Source organism: Petromyzon marinus, unplaced genomic scaffold, assembly GCF_048934315.1.
Source record: "Petromyzon marinus isolate PM22_M1 ecotype Great Lakes invasive population unplaced genomic scaffold, UKy_Petmar_22M1.pri1.0 PM_G_Scaffold_35, whole genome shotgun sequence".
NCBI lineage: Eukaryota > Metazoa > Chordata > Hyperoartia > Petromyzontiformes > Petromyzontidae > Petromyzon > Petromyzon marinus.
Window position 1 is genome coordinate 1,329,207 of NW_027422928.1, and position 25,469 is coordinate 1,354,675.

At 46.9% G+C, this 25,469-nt stretch overlaps 1 protein-coding gene and 1 pseudogene across 1 annotated transcript; one reads left to right on the forward strand and one right to left on the reverse strand.

Annotated features, from left to right (window-relative positions):
- LOC142915783 (uncharacterized) overlaps positions 1 to 14,647 on the forward strand; it is a 34,472-nt pseudogene extending 19,825 nt beyond the window's left edge.
- Positions 14,648 to 16,484: 1,837 nt separating this feature from the next.
- Positions 16,485 to 22,639, reverse strand: LOC142915795 (tumor necrosis factor receptor superfamily member 6B-like). The gene is made up of 3 exons (XM_076061471.1): positions 22,560 to 22,639; positions 19,705 to 20,181; positions 16,485 to 18,864 (listed from the first exon to the last, which is right to left on the reverse strand). The coding sequence occupies exons 2-3, from the start codon at positions 20,156 to 20,158 to the stop codon at positions 18,758 to 18,760; spliced, it is 561 nt and encodes a 186-aa protein (XP_075917586.1). The 5' UTR covers positions 20,159 to 20,181; positions 22,560 to 22,639; the 3' UTR covers positions 16,485 to 18,757.
- Positions 22,640 to 25,469: the final 2,830 nt, after the last annotated feature.

Genomic DNA, 25,469 nt, shown 5'->3' on the forward strand with positions numbered 1-25,469 from the left:
AAACCCTTCAAGTGCAGTGTGTGTGGGAAGGCATTTTCAGATTCATCTGATCTTCAAAGACACCAGACAACACACACGGGAGAGAAACCCTTCAAGTGCAGTGTGTGTGACAAGGCATTTGCATGGCCATCAGTTCTTAAGACCCACCAGAGAACTCACACAGGAGAGAAACCCTTCAGGTGCAGTGTGTGTGGGATGATGTTTGCACAGTCATCAAATCTTCAAGTACACGAGAGAACACACACGGGAGAGAAACCCTTCAAGTGCACTCTGTGCGGGAAGGCGTTTTCACAGTCACCACATCTTAAAGTACACCAGAGAACACACACGGGAGAGAACCCCTTCAAGTGCAGTGTCTGTGTGAAGGCATTTTCACGGTCATCTGCTCTTAAAACACACCAGCGAACACACACAGGAGAGAAACCCTTCAGGTGCAGTGTGTGTGGGAAGACATTTTCAGATTCATCTACTCTTAAAAAACACCAGAGAACACACACGGGAGAGAAACCCTTCAGGTGCAGTGTGTGTGGGAAGGCATTTTCAGATTCATTTGCTCTTAAAACACACCAGAGAACACACACGGGAGAGAAACCCTTCAAGTGCAGTGTGTGTGGGAAGACATTTTCAGGTTCATTTGCTCTTAAAAAACACCAGAGAATGCACACGGGAGAGAAACCCTTCAAGTGCAGTGTTTGTGGGAAGGCATTTTCAGATTCATCTAATCTTCAAAGACACCAGAAAACACACACGGGAGAGAAACCCTTCAAGTGCACTGTTTGTGGGAAGGCATTTTCACGGTCATCTGCTCTTAAAAAACACCAGAGAACACACATGGGAGAGAAACCCTTCAAGTGCAGTGTGTGTGGGAAGGCATTTGCAAATTCATCAAATCTTCAAGTACACCAGAGAACGCACAAGCATCAGAAGATCCACAAGGAGTGCAGTCTGAAATCAGCTTGTGAAAGTCAAAGTGCCGCAATGAGCCCATCCCTCATGAAACACGAACCGGAGGAAAATCCCAGCTTCGACACTTTTAAAGGTATCGAGGTGAAATATGAAGAGGTGATGGTGAAATGTGAAGAAGTGAAGGTGAAATGTGAAGAAGTGATGGTGAAGAGTGAAGAAGTGAAGGTGAAATGTGAAGATGAAGATTCAAATCCAAAATGGGACCTTCACATCGATGGAGGCAACGTGAAGCAGGAGGAGAATTCTGACTGTGAGGCAGAGCGAGGCAACTCCCAGCAGTTTGTGGAAGTGGAGGTGTGGGTGGACTTCCTCCGAGACAATACAAAGTCAAGTGGAGACCCGGTAGATGTGTAAGCTTGAGACAATGTCGCTCCAATAGATGCACCTTTGTCACAGGCCTTTAATGACAAGAACGTGAAGTTGGACAATCAGTTCCTTGGTTCAACCTGCAGGGTAAGAGCGGCCCGTCTTTGTGGACCTGTGGGTTGGGTAGATCTTTAACCAGGAGCGAGAGACAATAAGCCCCCAAGCATTCACTATGTTATAATAATTGCATTTACACGGTGCTTTCTTAACCGCCTCAGCAACTCAAGAGTTTTGTGTCGTACCTCGTCTGAAACATCCCCAAGTAGCAGCTGCCCCTGTGTGGCACAAGGTGGTGGCCCTGCACCGGCCTGCATGTGGACAAGAGCCTGTCAGTAGGGGGCGATGATTGATGCGTCATCTCAGTTGTGTAGTTTGTAGGCAATCTTGATTCGAAGCTTTCGTGGCTGCAGGAATCCACACTCTTGAATTCTTTCAGTAAAGTCACCACGTAGTAGAAACATAACAGATCACGGCATTTAGATCACAACACAAGCAATCGTCATCAGGTGGGACAACCACAGCAAGAGAAACTGCTGAAGTAGTAGGCGCCTACTCCAGCAGTTTCTTGTTGCTGCTGTGCTTGTCCCACCTGATGACGATTGCTTGTGTTGCCATTGAAACGCCGTGATCTATTTGTAGCGTAATGTTTAGAATTTGATACATTTTGACCCAGACGCCAGCATGCAACGGCCTACTCGTTTTGAATGACGCAACAATAGTACGTTGTACATACACTGTTAAGCAGACGGTGCGTATTTGTAAAATAACTTCTTGTTAATACGATGTAACGTGATGCAGTCAATTTCGCTGCAGTAATTCAATGTTGTTAATATGGCCGTCAATGATTTAGAATGAATACTTGTCTGATTGTGCGCGTACATGTAACATTTTGTCTGAGGGTCAAACATTGAATAAGTGATGTTAGGACAAAGTGTGTGTGTGATTGGAAGTAACCTGTACAGAGAACTCAGGTGAGACCCGTTGTTCTTGTGATACAGGTCAAAGGGTACTTTTGTGTTTCACGAAGCATCTGCCTCTGAAGCAACTCATCGTCTTTGAAATAGGGAGCACGCTCGGATCATTCATCAGTTACAAGGCATACCACTTGAAAGTTACACGTATAGGAGGAGGCACATTCTCTACAACACGAATTGTAGTTTTGTGTTACGTGTTGACGTAGATTTTGTCTAACTGGGACTAGAAGTGCTCCTTGCTGATTGACGTCTGGATGTTCGTACCTATCGGTTGAAGCAAACCACACTGCTGTTGTTGAGACGCTGTGCACCAATAATGGTCCAACACATTGACGGCCTTCAGGCCAGGAAAGTCACAACATTTGCACACGAAGGACGCTTTCACGCAAGTACCCCGTTCTCCGTTTTGAAGTTTTAAAATGAAACATCTTTGAATTGTGTTGTGTTTTGAATTAGATGATTTTATTTCTTCATTAAAAGCTTGTATCAATTTACACCTGGAAGACTTCATTGAAAAGGACATTTCGAGTGAATTTTCTCTCAACGTTAAGTAGATGGCCTTGCCGGGGGTTCGGTTCGATGCTGACTTTCACCTGTTTGGGATTGCGGGATCGAGATAAGGCGACACGGAGCTGGCCGTGCGAGAAGACCGCTGTCTGCAGATCGATTCCAACGTAATCGAACGTCTGTCCCTGCGCCTCCGTCGTCCATGCAGGGGGTGCGTAGGTTTGCAGCGCCCCCTGCATGAAAACAACGGAAAGTGCAGCGCTCATCACAGATAGATAAAGTTGTGCGCTTATATTTAAAATGTTGTTCTTTTATAAGGTGATGTTGAAATCGAAAAGTGTTTGGCCAGTTGATGATTTCAATCAGATTGATTCATTATGCACCACATTACTGAGCTTTTGTGGTCCTGTTGAGCTAAAGTTGAAAAAAGTCTGTGACTATAACTTCGCTCAATATTGTAAACGTGTTTCTATTATTTAGTTATTGTTTAATACCAACTACTTCAGATAATGGGTTTCAAGATGTACTTGAATGGCACGTTCGTTGTTCCGGTGTTTAATGGCTTGGACGTCGTGGCAAATGGCTTCCATCGATGTGGAAGTCAATGGTGGATGATAATTTGACATTTCGGTGTTGATTTGGAGTAGATTGTTTAACTGTTGCATACCGGGTGGTGAAATTCTTTGCCGAGTACCTGAACTGTTTGACCAAGTGACTTCATGAAGAGTTCGATACGAGTTTGAGCGTTAATATTGTTGCGGAACAACAAAGGTCGGATATTTTAAAGATTCCTGATCGTACGTTTATTGCGACAATGTTCACAGGGAACACGTGTGGAGGCGAGTTCCGGGTGAAGTCTCCCCTTACCTGGCAACCATGGTGGCTGTCCGCTGATCACTCTCACTCCGTCACAGCTACGAGCTGTAGGGACAGGATTCTCCACACTGGCGCTGTTTTAATTCACGGCACCAAGAGTGGAGAGCCTCATCCCTGCAGTTCCCTCCTGTTGTGCCGCATCATTTACCGCGTAACGAGGCAACGTTTTCACAAGCAGTGCGTTCCACTACACACCCAAACGAGCGAACCATGTGCAACAGTGTGCGTACATACAGACACGAACAAACACGCGGGTGCACATACGCACACGAGCGCTTACTTGCAAACACGGACGAGTGGAGATGCACGCACGAGTGTGGTCACCACCTGGCTAGCTACACTAGTCACGTGATAACTAGTATACTAAACTATACACTACACTATACACTACACTACTATACACTACAGTGACTACACTATACTAAACACTATTATATACTACACTATATACTACTATACAATACACTATTATACACTACACTATACACTTATACACTACACTATACACTACTATACACTACACTACTATACAATACACTATTATACACTACACTATACACTTATACACTACAATATACACTACACTATACACTACAATATACACTATTATACACTACACTATACACTTACACACTACACTATACACTATTATACACTACACTACAATACACTATTATACACTACACTATACACTTATACACTACAATATACACTACAATATGCACTACTATACACTACACTATACACTACACACCACTATACACTACACTATACACTACACTATACACTACACTATACACTACACTACTATACACTATACACTAAGCTATACACTACACCATACACTACTATACACTACACACCACTATACACTACACTATACACTACACTATACACTACACTATACACTACACTATACACTACACTATACACTACACTACTATACACTACACTATCCACTACACTATACACTACTATACACTACACTATACACTACACCATACACTACTATACACTACACTATACACTACTATACACTACTACACACTAGTGCTGCACTAGTCCCCAAAATGCAAAGACAAAGGCTCCCCAATGTAGACTGACGCATCCACAGACCCACACGTGAACCCACGGACTCGCACAGAAACCCACGGACTCATCGACTCCCACTGGGCGTGCGCTGTTAGCGAGCACCGGTGAGGGTCGCAATGGAACAACACCAGGGGCTGGTGTGGACAGAACCACAGCTGGCCGCTCGTCTCTCAAATTCTGATGTTAGCACCCCCACCCACCTCACCACCTCCTTAATTATGGCTGAGTCCACCTAAGTGACGCTCAGGACTGCTTCAGGTAAGGGGCCGACCTTAAATGACGTCACGCGATTTTAGAGGATTTTTGACCCCCCATCGTCACACGACGTCACAAAGTCAGACCCCTCCCCCTCAATTATGACGTCACAAAGTTCTGCCCCCCTCCCCCCCCCAAAAAAAAAACATGCTTCAAATCCCTTTAAACTATTGTCATTGTAGTGCGTAGTTAATGTGGCGCTGCACTCTGATGTAGGAGAAAACATTACAAAGTCTAATTAAGTAGAACGTGTTGTTTATTTAAAGTTGCGCAATTTGATGTGACGTCACGTCACGCTTCTCAAACCCCCCCCCCCCTTGTCACACATCGTCACAAATGTCTGACCCCGCCCCCCCCCTCTAGGTGTGTGACGTCATTCACGGACGGCCCCTAATTGTCGCTGGTATTGGCCGTGAGCGAGAATGGCGCAGCGCCGCTAACCGCTACGCCGTGATGGTGCCCTTACCTGCATGAACGGAGACGCGGTCAGACGATGGGTGAGCCGCTGGTGCGGGCAGGACGAGTGATCTCGGGCGTCCCTCCTGACGTGGAAGGCGAGGGAGGTCGGAGTGCGCGTGTGAAGAGAGACGGCAAGGGGCGGGAGGAGAGGGGGGCGATCGGACGGAGCGGAAGCAGGAGGACGAGGGCAGGAGAGGCAGCGGAGCCGTGGAGGAGTCTGGGCGCGCTTGATGGTGAAAGTTGACGTGGACGCACGCTGCAGAAGAGAAGAAAATCTTCACGCTCGGCGCCACACACAGCCAGACGTAGCTCACCTCATCCGTCTTGCTGACGATGTGTAGGACGACTAGACTCTGATTGTCTTGTAGCTTTGTGGAAAGAAGGAGAGGTGTCTTGGGTCCAACAAGGCCCTCTGCCACCGGTGTGGGCGGGGGGGGGGTACCCTAGTGGAGGGCTGAGCGTGGGAGTGAGTCGAGGGGAGGGTGAGTGGTGGTTGACATGAATTTGAATTCTTATACATGCTATGTATTGTAACATTTATTGTCGTATGGGTTTACATATGGTAGAACATATAGGCTATTAGACGAGGACCAATTCAGTACTAACATCGTTAACACGGACCCACATCGTCATCAGGGACCCACATCGCCAACAGGGATGCTCGCCTCGTCAATAGAGACCCACATCAAAAGGGACGCTCACCTCTTTAATCTGGACCCATATCTTCAATCGGGACCCACATCGTCAACAGCGACCTACAACATGAATATTGACACCTCATCAGTAGGGACCCACATCGTCAACAGAGACCCACAACATGAATATGGACACTCACCTCGTCAGTAGGGACCCACATCGTCAACATTGACCCACAATATGAATATGGACACTCACCTGGTCAGTAGGGACCCACATCGTCAACAGCGACCCACAACATGAATATGGACACTCACCTCGTCATTAGGGACCCATATCGTCAACAGTGACCCACAACATGAATATGGACACTCACCTCGTCAGTAGGGACCCACATCGTCAACATTGACCCACAACATGAATATGGACACTCACCTGGTCAGTAGGGACCCACATCGTCAACAGCGACCCACAACATGAATATGGACACTCACCTCGTCATTAGGGACCCATATCGTCAACAGTGACCCACAACATGAATATGGACACTCACCTCGTCAGTAGGGACCCACATCGTCAACATTGACCCACAACATGAATATGGACACTCACCTCGTCATTAGGGACCCACATCGTCAACAGTGACCCACAACATGAATATGTTCACGTTTTTGTTTTGTTGCGGTTGCACCCGAGTCAAGGGCCGCACGGCTCACAGGGCTCTACACCTGACAAATGAAACTTAAATTAAACTGAAGACGACGTCTCACCAGCATGCATCTATCCTCCACGCGTGGCCTCTGTCACGCGACTTCCACGATTCGCCTGAGAGTCTCCCGCCGCGTGCCCCCATAGGTCTTCTCCATCGGTCGCTCGACTCGCGTAGACCATTCATCCGCGTGGTCCACGTGGTCAAAGAAGAAGTTGGTACCATCTTCTTTGGTTCTTTCGGTAAAGTCACGTAGAATGAGAATAAAATAATAAATTGATAAAATAAAATAACAATAATATTCTCACGACGTTTCGGCCACAACACAAGCAGCCTTCATCAGGTGAAGGGACGAGACTCCAGCGCTGTCCTACCAGACAGTCTCGTCCCTTCACCTGATGAAGGCCGCTTGTGTTGTGGCCGAAACGTCGTGAGAATATTATTGTGTTATTTTATTTTATCAATTTATTATTTTATTCTCATTCTACGTGACTTTACCGAAAGAACCAAAGAAGATGAATCATTGCAGTCACGAAAGCTTTAAATCGAAATTTAAGTTGGTACCAGCCAAGGCAGCACAACGCCAGTAACACAGACTTATGTTAGTGGTCGATAAGAGTGAAGTACAGTACGTCATAACCCACTCATTTAAAATGTTTGCCACATAATTCGTTGCTATTGGTCACATAAAGAACTTGGAATTGCTAATGCTATCCCAACCTCAGGTTCTAAGGCAAAGTGAAATGTCTGCTCTGGGCCGGTCAAGGACACCATTTCTGGGATGAAACTATCACATTCACGACACGTGATGAAGCATATAAGCAGTATGCACTGCTGTAACCTTAGCAGGTACCCACCACAGTCAGTATGCACTGCTGTAGTGAAAGCAGGTACCACCACAGTATACACTGATGTAATTATAGCAGGTACCGCTAGTCAGTATGCCTGCTGTGATCATAGCAGGTACCACTAGTCAGTATACCTGCTGTAATCTTAGCAGGTACCACCCCAGCAATATGCACTGCTTTAGTGAAAGTAGGTAACCACCACAATATGCCTGCTGTAATCATAGCAGGTACCACCACAGTATGCACTGCTGTTATAGCATAAAAAAATATAACGATACTATCATAGAAAGTTAACTAAACGAGCATAATTTTTTAACTAATTTAGGATAAACATTAAACTTAATGAGTATGGATAAATATACTGCATTAGCATACAGATTAAAATTAATTAGCATACCAAAATTAGCATAGGACAACCGTTGACCAATCGCTGCGCACCATCACCGGAGACGCTCCCAAGTTTGCCTCTCGACCAATCGGATCGCTGGCCCTCCCCCCCCCTCCCTACTTTGGCACGCGGCGACCAATCAGATCGCGGGAGGACGCTACCATTTTCAATGCCCTACACGCTGAACAGCGCGCGCCCATGTGCGTGCGAGTGTTTAGTTTTATTTTAATTATTTTAATCATTAAAGTTCGCGAGTGTCAAGGTAAGCTACGTTGACTTTATTTTTTAAAGCATTTTCTCAAGAGAACCGTTGTTGCTGCTGCTGCTGTTGTGAAAGGCCCGGTACACCCTGAGGCCTTGCCTAGACTAGGACAGCCTTGATGTCACGTGGGTCCACACTCTTTGCGTCTTTCGGTAAAGTCACGGAGGTAGAAAACAATGTTTATTTATTATTTAATTTAATTAATTTTTCTTTTATACCTACGTTAAATTAAATTTAAAATTTTAATTAAGTTAATTGAAACTTATTTTATACCTACGTATTTTTTTTTATAAATGAATGAGTTTTTATAATTTCAATTTAATTAAAATTTATTTTATACCTACGTTAAATTTAATTGAAATTTGTAATCAATAAAATTTTAGTTTATTTAAATTACATTTATTTAATTTAATACCTACGTTTAATTTATTTTTTTAAATAAATTACATTATTTGATTTAATTTTATTTTATACCTACGTTAAATTAAATTTGTAATAAATTAAATTTATTTTATTTTAATGAAATTTATTTTATACCTACGTTAATCTTTTTTATGATTTATTTATTGAAATTCATTTTATACCTACGTTAAATTAAATGTTTTAATAAATAAAATTTATTTAATTTAAATTTATTTTATTTTATACCTACACATGTACAGTCATTTTAACTGCTCTGACTGCTACAATCTAAGTGCGGCCTGGAAGCGTATTATTAAGTAATACATTTTACAATTACAATTCCTTATAGAGGAACCCCATACTAATGAACTGACTACGTATCTATATAATTAAAAGACCACACGCAGATACCGCAAAAGGGGACCCCGTTGTCAATGATAATTTGATATACGTACAGCAGTTGCTGTACGTACATCATTAAAATGACACCGATTGCAATACGTCACCAAAGACGACACAATTTTAATTTGACCCCCGGGTCTGATCGCGTTAACTGTGCAGTTGGCGGGTCGAGAGGTGACTTGCACGTGTGTGCAGCTTGTTGAATAATGACGTGCGATGACTTGTGGAGAGGAAGAATGATGATGGCGATGCAAGTCTTGAAGTCTGACGCTGTTCTCCGAGTCGTGTAGCCTACCGCGTGCGACTTTGGGGATTGCGTAATGTCATTTTAGTTTCCTCTGTGGAACTTTTTATTTTGTTGATTCTAGCGATGTAACTAACGTAGGGCGGGCTTGGGAGCGGCGTTGACGATGTGTTTTGGCGTTACACCAACCAGCACCTTTGCATTCAGAAGTTGGAGGTGCTTTGATTGTTACAGCGAGAGGTGGAATCATCACCGCCATCGTCATGGGTTTAAGTGGGCACGGAGCCCGTCAAGGGAATGGGTAGGTAGAGGAATGGGGTTGGAGAGTATACACAACTTGCATTTCTAGTAATTTCAACAATTTATGGGCATGCGCATCATTAACAGTATCCTGATTGATGAGCAAAACAAAGTCATCAATCTATTGTCATAAATGAGTCCGAAATATCAATAGTCATGCTCAAAACCGCATTCCTATTGTTATAAAAATCATTGTACCCCCATTCATGATGACAATTCCAATATGGTCATTATGATGCTCAGAATTACACTTATATTCTCAGAATCATGAACATTTATTAAAACAGCAGTGTGCTCAAAATGCTCATTTAACAATTTCAACATGTACACAATTCCAAGATTCTAATCAAAGTAAGTCCTATGTATCGTGGTGTTTTCATGCTTATCCATTATTGCGCGCCCCCCAAAAAAAATATACAAAAGTGTATTTTTATAATGTTTGCACGGTGTACAGTCTGGAAATTACCCACATGGCAAATTTCAAGCTTGGTGCGTGTTGGGAAGTACGCTAAACATTTTGAACAGACGCACACATTCACAACTTTGCCTTTGATATATATGGCGATTGGTAATAAATTGTTCATTTAACTACTTTAATGTTGACGGATTGGAAATAGGAATAGCACTGGCTCACCAAGGGGCTTATCGCGTGGTATCTGGGCACTTTATTTGAAACGTAAACCCCACAGTTTGTGAGTACAATTCCTCGCAAGTTGCATCCGCAGAGACAGACTGACAATGAAGTTTCTAGGTAAGAGTAAGAAATGAATCTACGTGTCGAGGAGAGACGAGAGAGCCAAGAGGTCACCTCGGGAGACGGGGCGGCGCGTCAACCTTAGTCACGTGACTGAAGGAGTGTGGGCGTGCCGTGCGTACGTGTGTGTATTGTGTGTGTTTGTACCGTGTGTGTGTACTGTGTGTGTGTATGTGTACTGTGTGTGTACTGTGCGTGTGTCGTGTGTGTGTGTACCGTGTGTGTGTACTGTGCGTGTGTACTGTGCGTGTGTGTGCACCGTGTGTGTGTGTCGTGTACTGTGTGTGGGTGTACCGTGTGTGTACTGCGTGTGTGTGTACCGTGCGTGTCGTGTGTGTGTGTACCGTGTGTGTGTACTGTGTGTGTGTACCGTGTGTGTGTGTACCGTGTGTGTGTACTGTGCGTGTGTGTACTGTGCGTGTGTGTATCTGTACCGTGCGTGTGTGTGTGTACCGTGCATACGTGTGCACCATGCGTGTCTGTGTACCGTGTGTGTGTGTATCGTGCGTGTGTGTGTACTGTGAGTGTGTGTGTGTGTACTGTGCGTGTGTGTGTACTGTGCGTGTGTGTGTGTACCGTGCGTGTGTGTGTGTCGTGCGTGTGTGTGTGTACTGTGCGTGTGTGTGTACTGTGCGTGTGTGTGTGCATGCCGTGCATGTGTGTGTGTACTGTGTGTGTGTGTCGTGCGTGTGTGTGCACCGTGTGTGTGTACTGTGTGTGTGTGTACTGTGTGTGTGTACTGTGCGTGTGTGTGTGCACCGTGTGTGTGTACTGTGTGTGTGTGTGTGTACTGTGTGTGTACTGTGTGTGTGTGTGTAACGTGTTCGGCGGTAGTCCAGCGGTTAGTACGCTGCTCTACGAACATAACGACCCGAGTTTGATTCCTGCTCACAGCCAACACCCAGTGACGATTATTTGAACCAGTTCTGGGCCTCCCCTAGGTCGACTCAGCCTCAAGTGAGTACCCGGTGTGGTGTGCAAACATCGCTACTGGGGAGACAAAGGCGGTCGGGAGCGGTGCTGGCCACCCACTCCCTTCGCGTGCCGCGCCGGCCTTCATAGGTGGTGCTGCTACTTGCTAACAACACTTGCCCCAACAGTCTGTTAAGGCTACACGGGGGATCTTTGTCTTTGTATCACCACCCAGGAGTCACGGAGCTTTTGAGGCTCCGAGCCACGTGGGGATCCACAACAGCGTGAGGCGGTGCCACTCACAGGTGAGACTCGGGGATATGTGATTTCTAATCGATGGCCATCCGTCGGTTAACCCATCGCAACTGCTGAGTCTGTCACGCGACTTCCTCCTTCCAGCGAGCCTTTGACACTTCACGTGGCCTCAAAGTGTACACAGTGTGTACGTATACACAATAATGTCCACGTTGTTGTTGCTGAGTTCACGCACTCAAGGGAGGGGGCAATGGAAAATGAATCTAAATCAACTTAAACTCCATCCCCATGACCTCATCGGCATGAAGTGGCAGCTAGTGACGTCATGTCACCAAGGTATTCAGCCCTCCCCCGTCCACAGCGCTCTTGAGCGTGACGTCACCTCCGCTTGGGTCACTGCCGATATCAATCCAGTGCCAATCCTTATTTGGGCAAAGCTACGCCCAGTGACTGGCGGTTCATTAACATAATGTATTCGTTGAAGCCGTTGAGAGTTCATTGCGACGAGTTCAGCAGCCACGCCCCATCCCTCGACATATGGGCCGGGCTCATTAACATAATTTATTCAGTTACAGAGCCGCTTATTATGGGAGGGGCGTATCTCTTACCCCGGAAGTTACGTCATGTTACCTGCTTACACGCGTGAGGTCGCGAGGTAACAGGAGGCTGCCGATCCGCGCTTGCACTGAAATCCGAGGTGAGAAATTCTCATGGTTGTGGTGGTGGTTGTTGTTGTTTACCAAGGTAGAGCCTCTCTCTCTCTCAGGGATCTCAGTTGAGTAGCAGCGAGCATGGGAATCGATGTCCAGGTTGGAACTTTAAAACTCGGGGCCTAGCCATGCGGGGCCTTGCCTCCTGCCCTCGCCTGATTGCATTCACTTTAATTATCTCACTTAAGTTTAATTTGTCTTCACCCGGCTCGCCACTTTGTAACTTTGTTTTAATGTCAATATTCACGCAGTTTTTATTTTCTTTTTCACCAGGCCAAGCCCGCTTGAGCTGCTATACCGCTCTTGTTATCAGAAGCGACCTGCCCACAACAACACAAGGTGAGGCTTTGTCAACGTGTGTGAATGTTTTGACTTAAAACTTTGGTGACTACAGGAATTAATATTCTTGGTTCTTTCGGTAAAGTCACGTAGATAGAAAATTAAATGAAAATAACAATAAAAATAAATGTAAATAAAGCAAAAAAACTCACGTCGTTTTGATCGCAACACAAGTAGTCTTTATTTAATGTAATTGTATTATCAGTTATTGTTATTTTCTATCTACGTAACTTTACTGAAAGAAACAAGAATACGTGTGTCAATGTCTATCGGTCAAAGATGCTATACGGAGAGACGCGCAAACTCCAAATATACAGCAGGCGTCAGGGTCGGAATCGAACCCACGACTTCCTGTATACCAGGTGAGGTAGTTAACATCACACCACGGAGAGAGACACGCAAACTCCAGTTAGCCTCAGCTATGTTCATTGATCCTCAATTAATTACTTGGTGGAGTGAGGAAGCATTCATGCCAAGCAGATGAAGGTGGCCAGGCGTGATTCTAGACACGCTACCGCCTGTTTACCCAGTGACAGTGTACAGTTTGTGTTTGCAGTAACGTCTATTAACTCTGTTGAACACGGAGGTTATAGCGTAACAATAGTTTACTTTTGTTTTCCTCTGGAACTCTTTATAAGAATGGAAACAGGAAGTTAACACAGTACGCACATGCAGCTGAAATCGGAACTGTTCATCCCAGCATTTAAGGACATCTGAGCCTGGATTCACACCTCTAAGTTGCGATTGAACATTAATTTATGCATAACACAAATAGTATTGTTTTCAACACCCTTTGCTATGTCAGCTGAATTTAGCTGCAGTCACGAAAGCTTTAAATCAAAATGTATATTCATATTCTTGGTTCTTTCGGTAAAGTCACGTTGAAGGGAAACAATAAAATAATATAATATATAAAAAATGAAATGCATATTTTATTATATATTTGTTATTATAAAAATGTATTACAAAATATATAATAAAATAATAAAACAAAATAATACAATATATTTTATTGTTTCCCTTCAACGTGGTGACTTCACCGAAAGAACCAAGAATATGAATCGAAAGCTTTAAATCAAAACTTTCTCGATCTCCGTAAAGCAACGCGAGAAACATCGTCACCAAACCGCCGGCAACAACGTCGCCAATCCTTTACTTTGTGCACACGTCACGATGCCACGTGCACACGTCACGATGCCACGTGCACACGTTGTGTACACGTCACGATGCCACGTGCACACGTCACGATGCCACGTGCACACGTTGTGTACACGTCACGATGCCACGTGCACACGTCACGACGCCACGTGTACACGTCACGATGCCACGTGCACACGTCACGATGCCACGTGCACACACGTTGTGTACACGTCACTATGCCACGTGCACACGTCACGATGCCACGTGCACACGTCACGATGCCACGTGTACACGTCACGATGCCACGTGCACACGCGTTGTGTACATGTCACGATGCCACGTGCACACGTCACGATGCCACGTGCACACGCGTTGTGTACACGTCACGATGCCACGTGCACACGTCACGATGCCACGTGCACTCGTCACGATGCCACGTGTACGCGCGTTGTGCACATGTCACGATGCCACGTGCACACGTCACGATGCCACGTGTACGCGTCACGATGCCACGTGCACACGCATTGTGTACACGTCACGATGCCACGTGCACACGTTGTGTACACGTCACGATGCCACGTGCACACGTCATGATGCCACGTGCACACACGTTGTGCACACGTCACGATGCCACGTGCACACGCGTTGTGTACACGTCACGATGCTACGTGCGCGCGCGTTGTGTACACGGAACCGCCCCCGTTACCCGCCGGGTAGGTGGCTACGAGTTTGCCGGAATGCTCGACGACCCTCGCCGCTCGTTCCCCGAGCTCCTTGGCCCGCCACCCAGTGGCGTGGGCTCCGTGGCGAGACCTTTGACGCCCGCTTGTGCTGCGGCCGAAACGTCGTGATTTTTTATTGTTTTATTTTTTTTTACCCGCGTGACTTTACCGAATAGAACCAAAGAGCGTGGATCCTCGCGGTCAACGAAAGCGTCCAATCTAGAATTGATAGCCTCTACGGGGAGGGTTTTCACCTATCTGTTAGAGCTTTTAACAGACAACGGGACAAGAAGTCACCTGATGAAGGCCGCTTGTGTTGTGGCCGAAACGTCGTGATTTTTTATTGTTTCATTTTTTTTACCTGCGTGACTTTACCGAATAGAACCAAAGAGTGTGTGGATCCTCGCGGTCACTAAATCTTCAAATCTAGAATTTTTTTGCTCGTCTGCTTCGGCACCGTCGCCGCGGTACGTTGGGACTCGCGAGCGTACCACGCCGCCCCACGGTTTGTTATTTAGGGTCGCGTTCCTTAATATTTGTTATTTGAGTGAGCCTCGAGATTTATTGTTTTCCCCCAATCGTTGACGCGGTTTCAACACCGTTCTCGAATTTGCGCGGCGTTCTGGTTTTTGTGTGCGCGGGCGCGTCGAAGGATTATCGACTTATTTTCACGTCAGCTAAAGTTTCCACAGCCGCGTGATTTGCAACGTTCCGCGCGTACGAGCTTGTCGCCCCGATCGCACGTTTGCCGCCGCGCGATTCGTCCGAAACGCTAAAATAAACAACCGCCGGATGAACCGATAGCGCTTACATCACTCACTCGTCCTCACTCACAATCCCCTCTCTCACTCTCTCTCACTCACTCGTCCTCACTCGCTCACTCATCCACCAACATCCAACATCGGGGCCGGATTCGGGCGTGGGGGGGGGCTTCAGGGGCTGCAGCCCAGGGGCCTCGTCCAGCTGAAGCGCCTCCAGAGACGAAGTGAAAAGTGATTTCAGTTGCGCATGCGGAATTTTATTCGTTGTTAGCCTAGTAACAAAAAATACTTTTTATTTTTCTTTAACGTTGTCTTCCTTATTCTTAGCTCTTTCGGTAAAGTCACGTTGAAGGGAAACAATAAAATAATAAAATATATAAAGTCACGTTGAAGGGAAACAATAAAATAATAAAAAAATATATAAACAACAAAAAAATTATTGTTTCCCTTCAACGTGACTTTACCGAAAGAGCTAAGAATATGAATTACTGCAGTCACGAAAGCTTTAAATCAAAATTTGTTTTCCTTTTGAACAATTTTTACCGGAGGGCCTCACGGTACCTGTAGCCCAGGGGGCTTACACAATCTTAACCCGGCTCTGTCTCCAGTGGACTCCTATTAGTATTTGCCCTAACACGCTGTTAAGGCTGGGGGGGGGGGCTACTGGGGGTGTGGGTTCTGTTCTTGTAAGTGCACGGGAAGGGTGCGGGGTGCTCGCGTAGCCTTAGGAATGCGGAATTCGGTCGTGCGGGTCAAGAGGTCACGTGCGGGGGAATCACGTGGTGAGGCGCGGCCACGTGTCTACACCAACTGGCGATCTTCCCATCAGCATCGGGGCCCCTGAATTGTCGCGGTGAACTTTCGGGGGCCCACCACAACTCTACGCACACTGCCTCCTCTCTCTCTCTCGCTCTGGTAGAGTTGGCTTCAGGACGACCATAACGCCTCTCAGAACAATATAATATTACCGTGGAGGCGTCCTGTTGAGTTTGGCCAGGGCGGCACGGCGATAAGGGGGCGATAACCGATGAACGCAGACGAGGCGGTAAGATCACAGCTCACGGGCAGAAAAAGCTCGGTGGCTTTTTTGCCACCGCAGCCACGATTGAAGGGAGGTATTCAGCCGGAAAACGACAGATCGTAGCTGACGACGTATTTGCGGATTTCGGATCCGCTCCGAATTGGCGAGGAATTTTGAACGCGCGTCCATTTCGTGCAACTTTTATTCATAGGTTTCAACAGTCGACACGTAACCATCCGTGACAATTACAAAAACACATTGAACATTCCAAAAAAAGTCGTGCGCGTGCACACGTCATGTGACGTGTGTGCACACGTCATGTGACGCGCACGCACACGTCATGTGACGCGTGTGCACACGTCATGTGATGCACGTCACACGTCATGTGACGCGTGTGCACACGCAACTATAAAAATACTGTGCTGTCAACAAACATGTGGAGGGACTGCGTTAACCAGTCCCCCAGTACTTAGAGGTACATTACGCTCCGCTCCAGAAATGCCTCTCTATAAATCTCACCAACGAAATATTTTTTTGTTATTTTTGTTCGCATCAACACTCTTCTGGGATCTTTGACGAGCCATATCCTCGTGTATCCTCATTGTTCTTGTATAAAGATCTCATTGGATTGATTGTAAGGATATTTGGTGCAATAAACATAGCGGTGGAATAATACAAAAAGAAGGATTTACCCTTTCTGGCAATAAGGCGGCAGGTGTTAAGATGTTCAAACACCAAATGGACCCCTGTTACAAGGCATCCAGTCTGCATTAACCACACATACTTGCGGTAAACCGTTCAAACAAATATACTTCGGTAATGTATGCATTGCCCTTTAAACTGATTGGCCTACACAACAACATGTACTCTTACGATGGGTGTATCTCACACTCACTAGGTGCAGTGCCTTCTGCTGATAATTCCTAACTCCAAGCCAGCACGCATTCTAGGGAAACATTGAGAGCCCTGCTTGTAGGAGAGTTTGTGAATACTGCTGAAATATATTTCCATTCTCTCTTCACGTGAAACACATGCTTGTACTGTGTAGGAACCTCCTGGTTATTACACCAGCAGCCCACAGGGGATTATTGTTGTGTCCGTCCGTCGTGCATCCAAAAATGGGAGGGGAGGGGCTGGGTGGGGAGGGAGGGGCTGGGTGGGGAGGGGAGGGGAGGGTGGGGAGGGGAGGGTAGGGAGGAGCTGGGTGGGGATGGTGGGGAGCGGCTGGGTGTGGAGGGAGGGGCTGGGTGGGGGGTGGGAGAGGTGGGGCTGTGTGGGGAGGGGCTGGTCACCCCGTGGTGCCCTTATAAAACTCAACATTTCACCTACTCACGCCGGCTTGTGCCCGCCCTCACAGTCGGACCTATTTGTGGAATACACCACGTGGTGCCGCCGTTGACCCTGGCCATTGACCGAGCAACCCAACGTTCCTACCAGCTCCCTCCCTCCGCAGGAATGTGTTTATCGATGAACCGTCTTCAAATTGGGGATTTTTGTAACATTTTAGCTGTAACGGTGGTCGCTCTTCGTAACTACGCCGTACTCTTCTGCACCTCATAGCACGGCAAATTGTCTGACATGTTCAGCGATTAAAGGTTTCAGTCGTGAGGAAGCGTTTGTTAATAATGTGGGCTTATTAAAGTTAGTCACTGTTATGTTGTCCCCAAAGCAGTTTGTGGCATGCGACAACCTTAATGTGCGTCCTCTGTTACAAGCTACGTCTCAATTTACGGAATGTAATTTAATTAATCATACCTCATCATCACCACTCATCGTGTAATTATTTAACCCTCTACAATCGATTTAATTAATGCGATGAGTGTTCTATATTGGATAATTTAGAGGACTTCAATCGACGGGCTTGAAAGACTCCGGCTACAGCTTATATAAAACTGTCATCTCTTTCCCAAAAATGTTTCTGCAGTTTGCCCAACGGCCCACAGAAGCATGTCACGCAGAACTACCACCAGGAGCCACGGCTTCCCTACGCGCATGGCGATCAAACCAACATTTTAAATTCTGAAACCCAGAATTATTCGACAAATCAACTTTAAGATTTTGATTTAAAGCTTTCGTGACTACAGTAATTCATATTCTAAGCTCTTTCGGTAAAGTCACGTTGAAGGGAAACAATAAAATAATAAAATATATTTTTATTCCGAAATATTTATTTTATTATTTTATTGTTTCCCTTCAACGTGACTTTACCGAAAGAGCTAAGAATACAACTTTAAGATGGCAATTTTTGCGCAGTCAACTCGCCGAACTTAAGAACCCAATATAATCACGGCTGGGCAGCTGAAACATCGATTTAAATGGTTGCTATATCAATGTTTCTGAGCCCTCACACTCGGTTTGTGACTACAACAACACGACCATTTAAAAGGCCCTTCCCCCGCCCCCCCACCCCCGTCTTGTTCGACCACGTCTTTCTCCGCAACGGTGAACCGTGCATCCTCACCGACCCTCCTCCCGGCGGGGCGGTCTCCTCGCGCAAACCCGGAGCAGCAGCTTCAAGTGCTTCTCCAGCCTCCTTCCCCCCTGCTTCCCGCGCCGCCGCCGCCCTGCGTAGAGAGAGAGAAAGATGAGAAGAGAATAGGCATAAATTTCGATTTAAAGCTTTCGTGACTGCAAGGATTCATCTTCTTTGGTTCTTTCGGTAAAGTCACCACGTAGAATGAGAATAAAATAATAAATTAACACAATAAAATTCTCACGACGTTTCGGCCACAACACAAGTGGCCTTCTTCAGGTGAAAGGAACAGACCTGTCGGGACGACTTGAAGCTCTGTCGTCCCGACAGGTCTGTTCCTTTCACCTGAAGGGCACTTGCGTTGTGGCCGAAACGTCGTGAGAATTTTATTGTGTTATTTTATTATTTTATTCCCATTCTACGGGGTGACTTTACCGAAATAACCAAAGAAGAAGAAGAATAGGCACAAATTGGCGCCGGGAGATAGCTGGGAGATAGGAGAGTGGAGATAAGATTCCCCCCGACTTGACGAGCACTGGCCGGCGGGGCACAGTAAATACGTTTACAAATGAATGATCATCAAAAGAGTGAAAGTAGGAACCAATTGATTTCTGAGTGGGGTAGAAATCTCGCGCTGCGCGCGAAGGAGCTCTGTCCCGATGGAACGTGAACGATTTAACCTCTAGCCAATGAATGAAGAATGCATGAACGGGGAGTTTGGGCGTTCGTGCGTTTTTCGCCGCAGGGATCTGTTGACGGGGGAGGCCACGCGGAACGAACCCTTATCGATTCAACTAATTAAATCGGACGCAACGATTGAGCGGCGTCTTTGGTCACGGGCGAATCGATCGCCGGACGAATGGCAACGACACACGTAGTGTAGCCCAGCCCCTCCCCGCCCACCCCGCCCCGCCCCCCACCCCGCGCGTGCCTTTGGTGACGACGCCGTGCCCGGCGGCACAGCCGCTGTGCCGCTCGCAGAACTCCTGCGGCAGCGTCAGGAAGGTGCCCGGCTCGCACTCGCACACGCGGTCGTGCGTGGGGCTGCACTCCTTCGCGAGCCGCTGGCCCTCCTTGCACGGCGAGCCGCAGTAGAGACACCGGTCCAGGGAGTTCCAGAACTGCGTGTAGTGGCGCGGCGGGCACGGCGTGCAACGCGCCTCCACGTCGGACGCGTCCTCCAGGAGGAGCTGTTGCTGCTGCTGCTCGCTGGCCTTGGTGGAACACGGCAGCGAGACGTGGTGGCCCGGGGGACACAGCCCGCACGGCGGCTGGGACGGTGAAGGCATCGGCGAGACGTCTGCCGACGCCGCCGCCGCCGCCCCCGTCATCACCACCAGCAGCAGCAGCAACATCGTCGTCGTCATCGTCGTCATCATTGTCATCGCTAGCGTAGCCCCGATGCGATCTGCGAGGGGGGGGGGTGCGGGAGGAGCGCGCACGTTTTGTGTTTAAGCACAGGCGGGCGGGAGATGCCGTGCATCGCGTTACATCGCTGGTGCGTCGTCACCAGCGACCGCTGAGAGACGGCCGTGGGTTGGCGGGAGCGTCTTCATCTCCGCCAAGGATCGAGCGTGGCTGACGAAAACGATGACCGCGTGGCTGACGACAACGATGACCGCCGCGTCGAGATCAGCAAGGCGGGGGGGGCGGTATCATCGCCGACCATTCGATGGGCACCGATGCGATCACCACAAGTGTTGTTCGGCAAAGAGACGGACCGCGCGGGGGCGCAACGAGACGAAGGCAAAACCGCAGAGTTCAAACGCGAGTTCACAGACAACGGGGATAAAACAATGAGACAAATTATACATTACTCATTGTGTTTTTTCGGTAAAGTCACGTGTGTAGGAATACCATAACATTATATTAAAAAAAAATCAATCACGATGTTTCGACCGCAACACAAGCGATCCTCATCAGGCGTAAGAAACGAATCACGGAGGCAAATACAACAAGGAGAGACGAGAATTCAACAAACCTAAGGAAAATTACGTGATACACAACCAGTCAGGTCAACAACACAGACACTTACCTGGCGGACCACGAATTTCAGAAGAGTGTTAAATTTCGTGTTCAACCTCTGGATTGAACATACCAGCATAGACAGAGTGAACAAATACGAGGTACAAGTCAGAAATACAGAGACACCAAGAGGCAAGGACGGACAGAGAAGTGAGGTCGGATGAAACGGAAGCCTTAAATAAGAAGTGAAGGTGGGGGGAGGGGCCAGAGAGAAAGGACGGGGCAGGAGGAAACGTCGTGATTTATTTGTTTTAATATAACGTTATGGTATTCCTACATACGTGACTTTACCGAAAAAACCAATGAGTAATTTATGCAGTCACAGAAGCTTTAATTCTTTATTAACACACTTCTACGGGGAAGTTACCTTTACATCGTGATTGATTTATTTTAATATAACGTTATGGTATTCCTACATACGTGACTTTACCGAAAAAACCAGTAACTAATTTATGCAGTCACGAAAGCTTTAATTCTTTATTAAATAATCCATTCTTCTGGAATCTTCCCGACACAATCGGATCGTGGTGGTGGGGGGGGATGAGAGGACGGGGATCTTGGGACATCGAGGTGGGGGGAGGGATACGGGGAATGTTTGGTGGGGAGTGCGAGGTTGTATGCCGAGTGGATCGCCACATCCTGCCGCACAGAGACATCAGCAGGGGACTCAAGCCCCAAGCCTGGGGCAGTGTCGCGAGCGACTTCGGCATTTCGCCTTGGTCAAACGCTACAATCACGTATTCCAATCACGGCTCCAACTCTTTATCAATCGCACGATTTGTAATAATAATAGGGTTTTTCCCCTTTTTTTCTGGCAACAAAACTGAAACCTTTTAACAAGGAATCATGTCTACTGCATTAACCACAATACCTGCAGTCAAAATGCAAACAAAAAACATACTATGATAATATATGTGGCATTGTCCCTTAGAAAGAAAGCCGTCCCTTGGTGTGGACCAATCAGTTTCAAGGTCAATGCATTATATATTATCATAGTATGTTTTTTGTTTACATTTTGACTGGAGGTATTGTGTAAAGTCACCACGTAGAATGAGAATAAAATAATAAATTGATAAAATAACACAATAAAATTCTCACGACGTTTTGGCCACAACACAAGTGGCCTTCATCAGGTGAAGGGACAAGACTGTCTGGAGGACAGCGCTGGAGCGAACAAAGCCAAGCTCAGACCTTTAAGCTGTGTGAGAAGAAACAGAGCGCCTTGACAAAGGAATTAGCATAGCATTTAGCATTGAAACGGCTTGTGTTGTGGCCGAAACGTCGTGAGAATTTTATTATTTTATTTAATCAATTTATTATTTTTATTCTTATTCTACGTGTTGGTGACTTTACCGAAAGAACCAAAGATGATTAATCCTTGCAGTCATGAAAGCTTTAAATCGAAATTCCGACTGGTGCTTTTTAATCGATTTGTGTACACGCCACGAGGCTCTCTCCGCTCGTCGCGTTCACCGCGGCAGGGAGTCAAACTTCGGCCCCCACTGTCTCAGGTCACGCTCGATGTACCCAAAGACAAAGATCCCCCGGGTAGCCTCCGGCAAGACCGCCGGGGGCAAAGCGCTGCCGGCGAGCAGGGCCGCGAAGGCCGGGGAAAGGTTGCACGAGGCGGGAGGGTGGACCAAGCGCCAGGGCCGCACCCGACGAGGAGCTCACTCGAGGCCGAGTCGACCACCGGGGGGCACGGCCAGGAACGGCGCGGGCGTCCCCACCGCTCCATCCTCGCCGCGTCCCGTCTCTTACCTCGGGGGGCGTGGAGGCGGTGCGGAGCCCTGGGCGACTGTGAGTGGAGTCGCCCTTCGGATGTGCCGCTCGCCACTCGCTCGCTTCTCGTCGACTTGTGGGAAACTCCCCACCCCCACCACCACCCCCACCCCACCCACGTGCTCAGCCACCGAACAGCAGAGCCAAGGGGCGTGGGCGGAAGTGACGGGCGTGGGCAGGAAGTGAGGCGTGGGCAGGAATTGAGGCGTGAGCGGAAGTGAGGCGTGGGCAGGAAGTGAGATGTGGGCAGGAAGTGAGGCGTGGGCGGAAGTGATGCGTGGGCAGGAAGTGAGGCGTGGGCAGGAAGTGAAAGTGACGGGCGTGGGCGGAAGTGACGTAATTGGGCGGAAGTGAGGCGTGGGCAGAGAGTGACGGGCGTGGGCAGGAAGTGAAACTGAGGGGCGTGGGCGGAAGTGACGTGTATGAGCGGAAGTGTGTGTGGGGTGGGGGGGACAGGGGGGGTGATGCTCATTGCTGTGGCTTGTCACGTGTTCCGTAATGTAAGGACCAAGTCAGTCCTTACGCTTTGGTTCTTTCGGAAAAGCCACGTGACTTTACCGAAAGAACATTTTATTTTATACGTAGGTATAAAATAAAATATATATTTTTATTTTCTACCTACTACGTATGGATTCCTGCAGTCACGAAATCTTTAAATAAAGATTGAAGTCAGTCCTTGATTGACCCACTGCTGGATGATGGTCACGGTCACTTCACCCCTTCCGCACGCCGTTGTTGTCGGTCGTGATGGTGGTGGTGGGGGGGTGATTCACCATATTTGACCACTCTGGCCAGTGGGGGCTGGTGAAGTGTGGGGAGGGAGGGGTGTGTGGGGAGGGAGGGGTGGGTGGGCAGGTCCAGGACCGGTTCGAATATTGCCACTGATGCGCGCCGCCGTGGGCGAGGAATCGAATCCGGGATGTGTGCTAACCACTGCGCCACCGTTCCACTCGGCTCATGCGGCAATAAGCATTTTAAATGTCACACTCGCAACCTGATGACGGTTATAATTACCCACAACAGCAAAACGTTTAACAACACCGTGGCCTTAGAATGTTTAAACGTATATATTCTTCACTCTTTCGGTAAAGTCACGTGAAGGGAAACAAAATAATAAAATATATGAGAATTTAATTGCGTTATTTTATTAATTTATTATTTTATTCTCATTCTACGTGACTTTACCGAAAGAACCAAAGAAGATATATTATATTTTGATTTAAAGCTTTCGTGACTGCAGTAATTCATATTCTTAGTTTTTTCGGTAAAGTCACGTTGAAGAGAAACAACAAAATAACAAAAATATATATAAAACAATAAAAAATTCTCACGACGTTTCGACCATAACTCAAACGGTCATCATCAGGTGTGTCGGTTTGCATAAATTTATTTTGAAAACGGCATATTTATTTATTTATATATATATATATATATAAAATAACGTTTGCGTCACGCGCAGCGATTGGCAGTTTGCCCAGGACTAGTCCATCTATTTTTTGAAAAGAGGAGGGGGGAGACGAAATTTGTTTTTATGTATGCTGTCTGAAAGCCACTGTAAGTGTGAACAATCAATCAAGAACTGCAATTATTTATCAAATCTTTCCAATGATTGCTAAGATAGAATCCATCTTCTCGGTTGAAATTGTCTCTGTGCCTGTATATGTGGATAGCCTCATGAACGAATCTCTCATGGAAGCCAGATGGCTTACAAAGAACCTCCGTCTTGGAAAAGTCAATGGCATGTGAGCCTACTGAATTAGAACAATGATCTGCTACGGCCGAGGTGTTGGTCCTACCGTGTTGAAGGTCTGCTTTATGTTCACGAATGCGGTCCGAGATATGGCGTTTGGTTTCTCCAATGTAACTACTACCACAGAGGCAACTTAGTTTGTAGACACCAGGGTATTGTATGTCCGGAATCACATCTTTTACAGACGGAACCAGATCACGGATTTTATGTAATGTGTTGAAACGGACCTGGATCTTGTGTTTATTCAAGATTTTGGAGATCTTTTTTGTGATCCCAGCAATGTAGGGTAAAGTGATGGTTTTGAAAGGCTCCTCAAGAGGGTTCTTCTTCATGGTTTGAGTGATAGCTTTGCGGATTGTATAGTCGGAGTAACCATTAGCCCTAAGAGCTTGGTGTACGTGCTTGAGTTCACTGCTTATGTGTTCCTGGTCGGATATGCATTGGGCTCTATGATACAGAGTCTTGATGAGAGAATTCTTCTGTGATGGATGGTGGTGGGAATCCGGTTTCAGATAAGCATCCGTATGGGTAGCTTTCCTGTAGACAGAGTGGCTCATTGAACCATCAGGTCTCTTTTTAATTAGGACATCCAAAAAAGGTATCTTGCCATCTATTTCGACTTCCATGGTAAATCTGATGGCTGGGTGTATGGAATTGATGTGGTCGAAGAATTGGTCTAGAGCAGGCCGGCCATGTGGCCAGATGACAAAAGTGTCATCCACGTACCTCTTCCATAAGGTTGGGCGCAGAGTGGCAGTCTGGATGGCGTCAGTCTCAAATTTCTCCATGAAAATGTTAGCTATAACTGGAGAAAGGGGGGAGCCCATTGGGGTGCCCTCAGTTTGTTTGTAGAAAGTTCCATTCCAAGTGAAGTATGTATTGGTTAAACAGTGTCTCACCAGGGGGGGTACCTCAGTGTTTAGTCCTTGATGAACCAAGTCTTCAATGATTGCAATGGTGTCAGGTACAGGAACCTTGGTGAATAAGGAAACTACATCAAAACTGACAAGCAGGTCGTCTGGGGACAGGGAAATACCCTTGATTGTTGATACCAGGTGAGTAGAATTTTGTACCGCAGAGGTGGTCTTTCCAGTGAAAGGACGCAGGATTTCAGACAAAAAACGAGCTAGTTTGTAGGT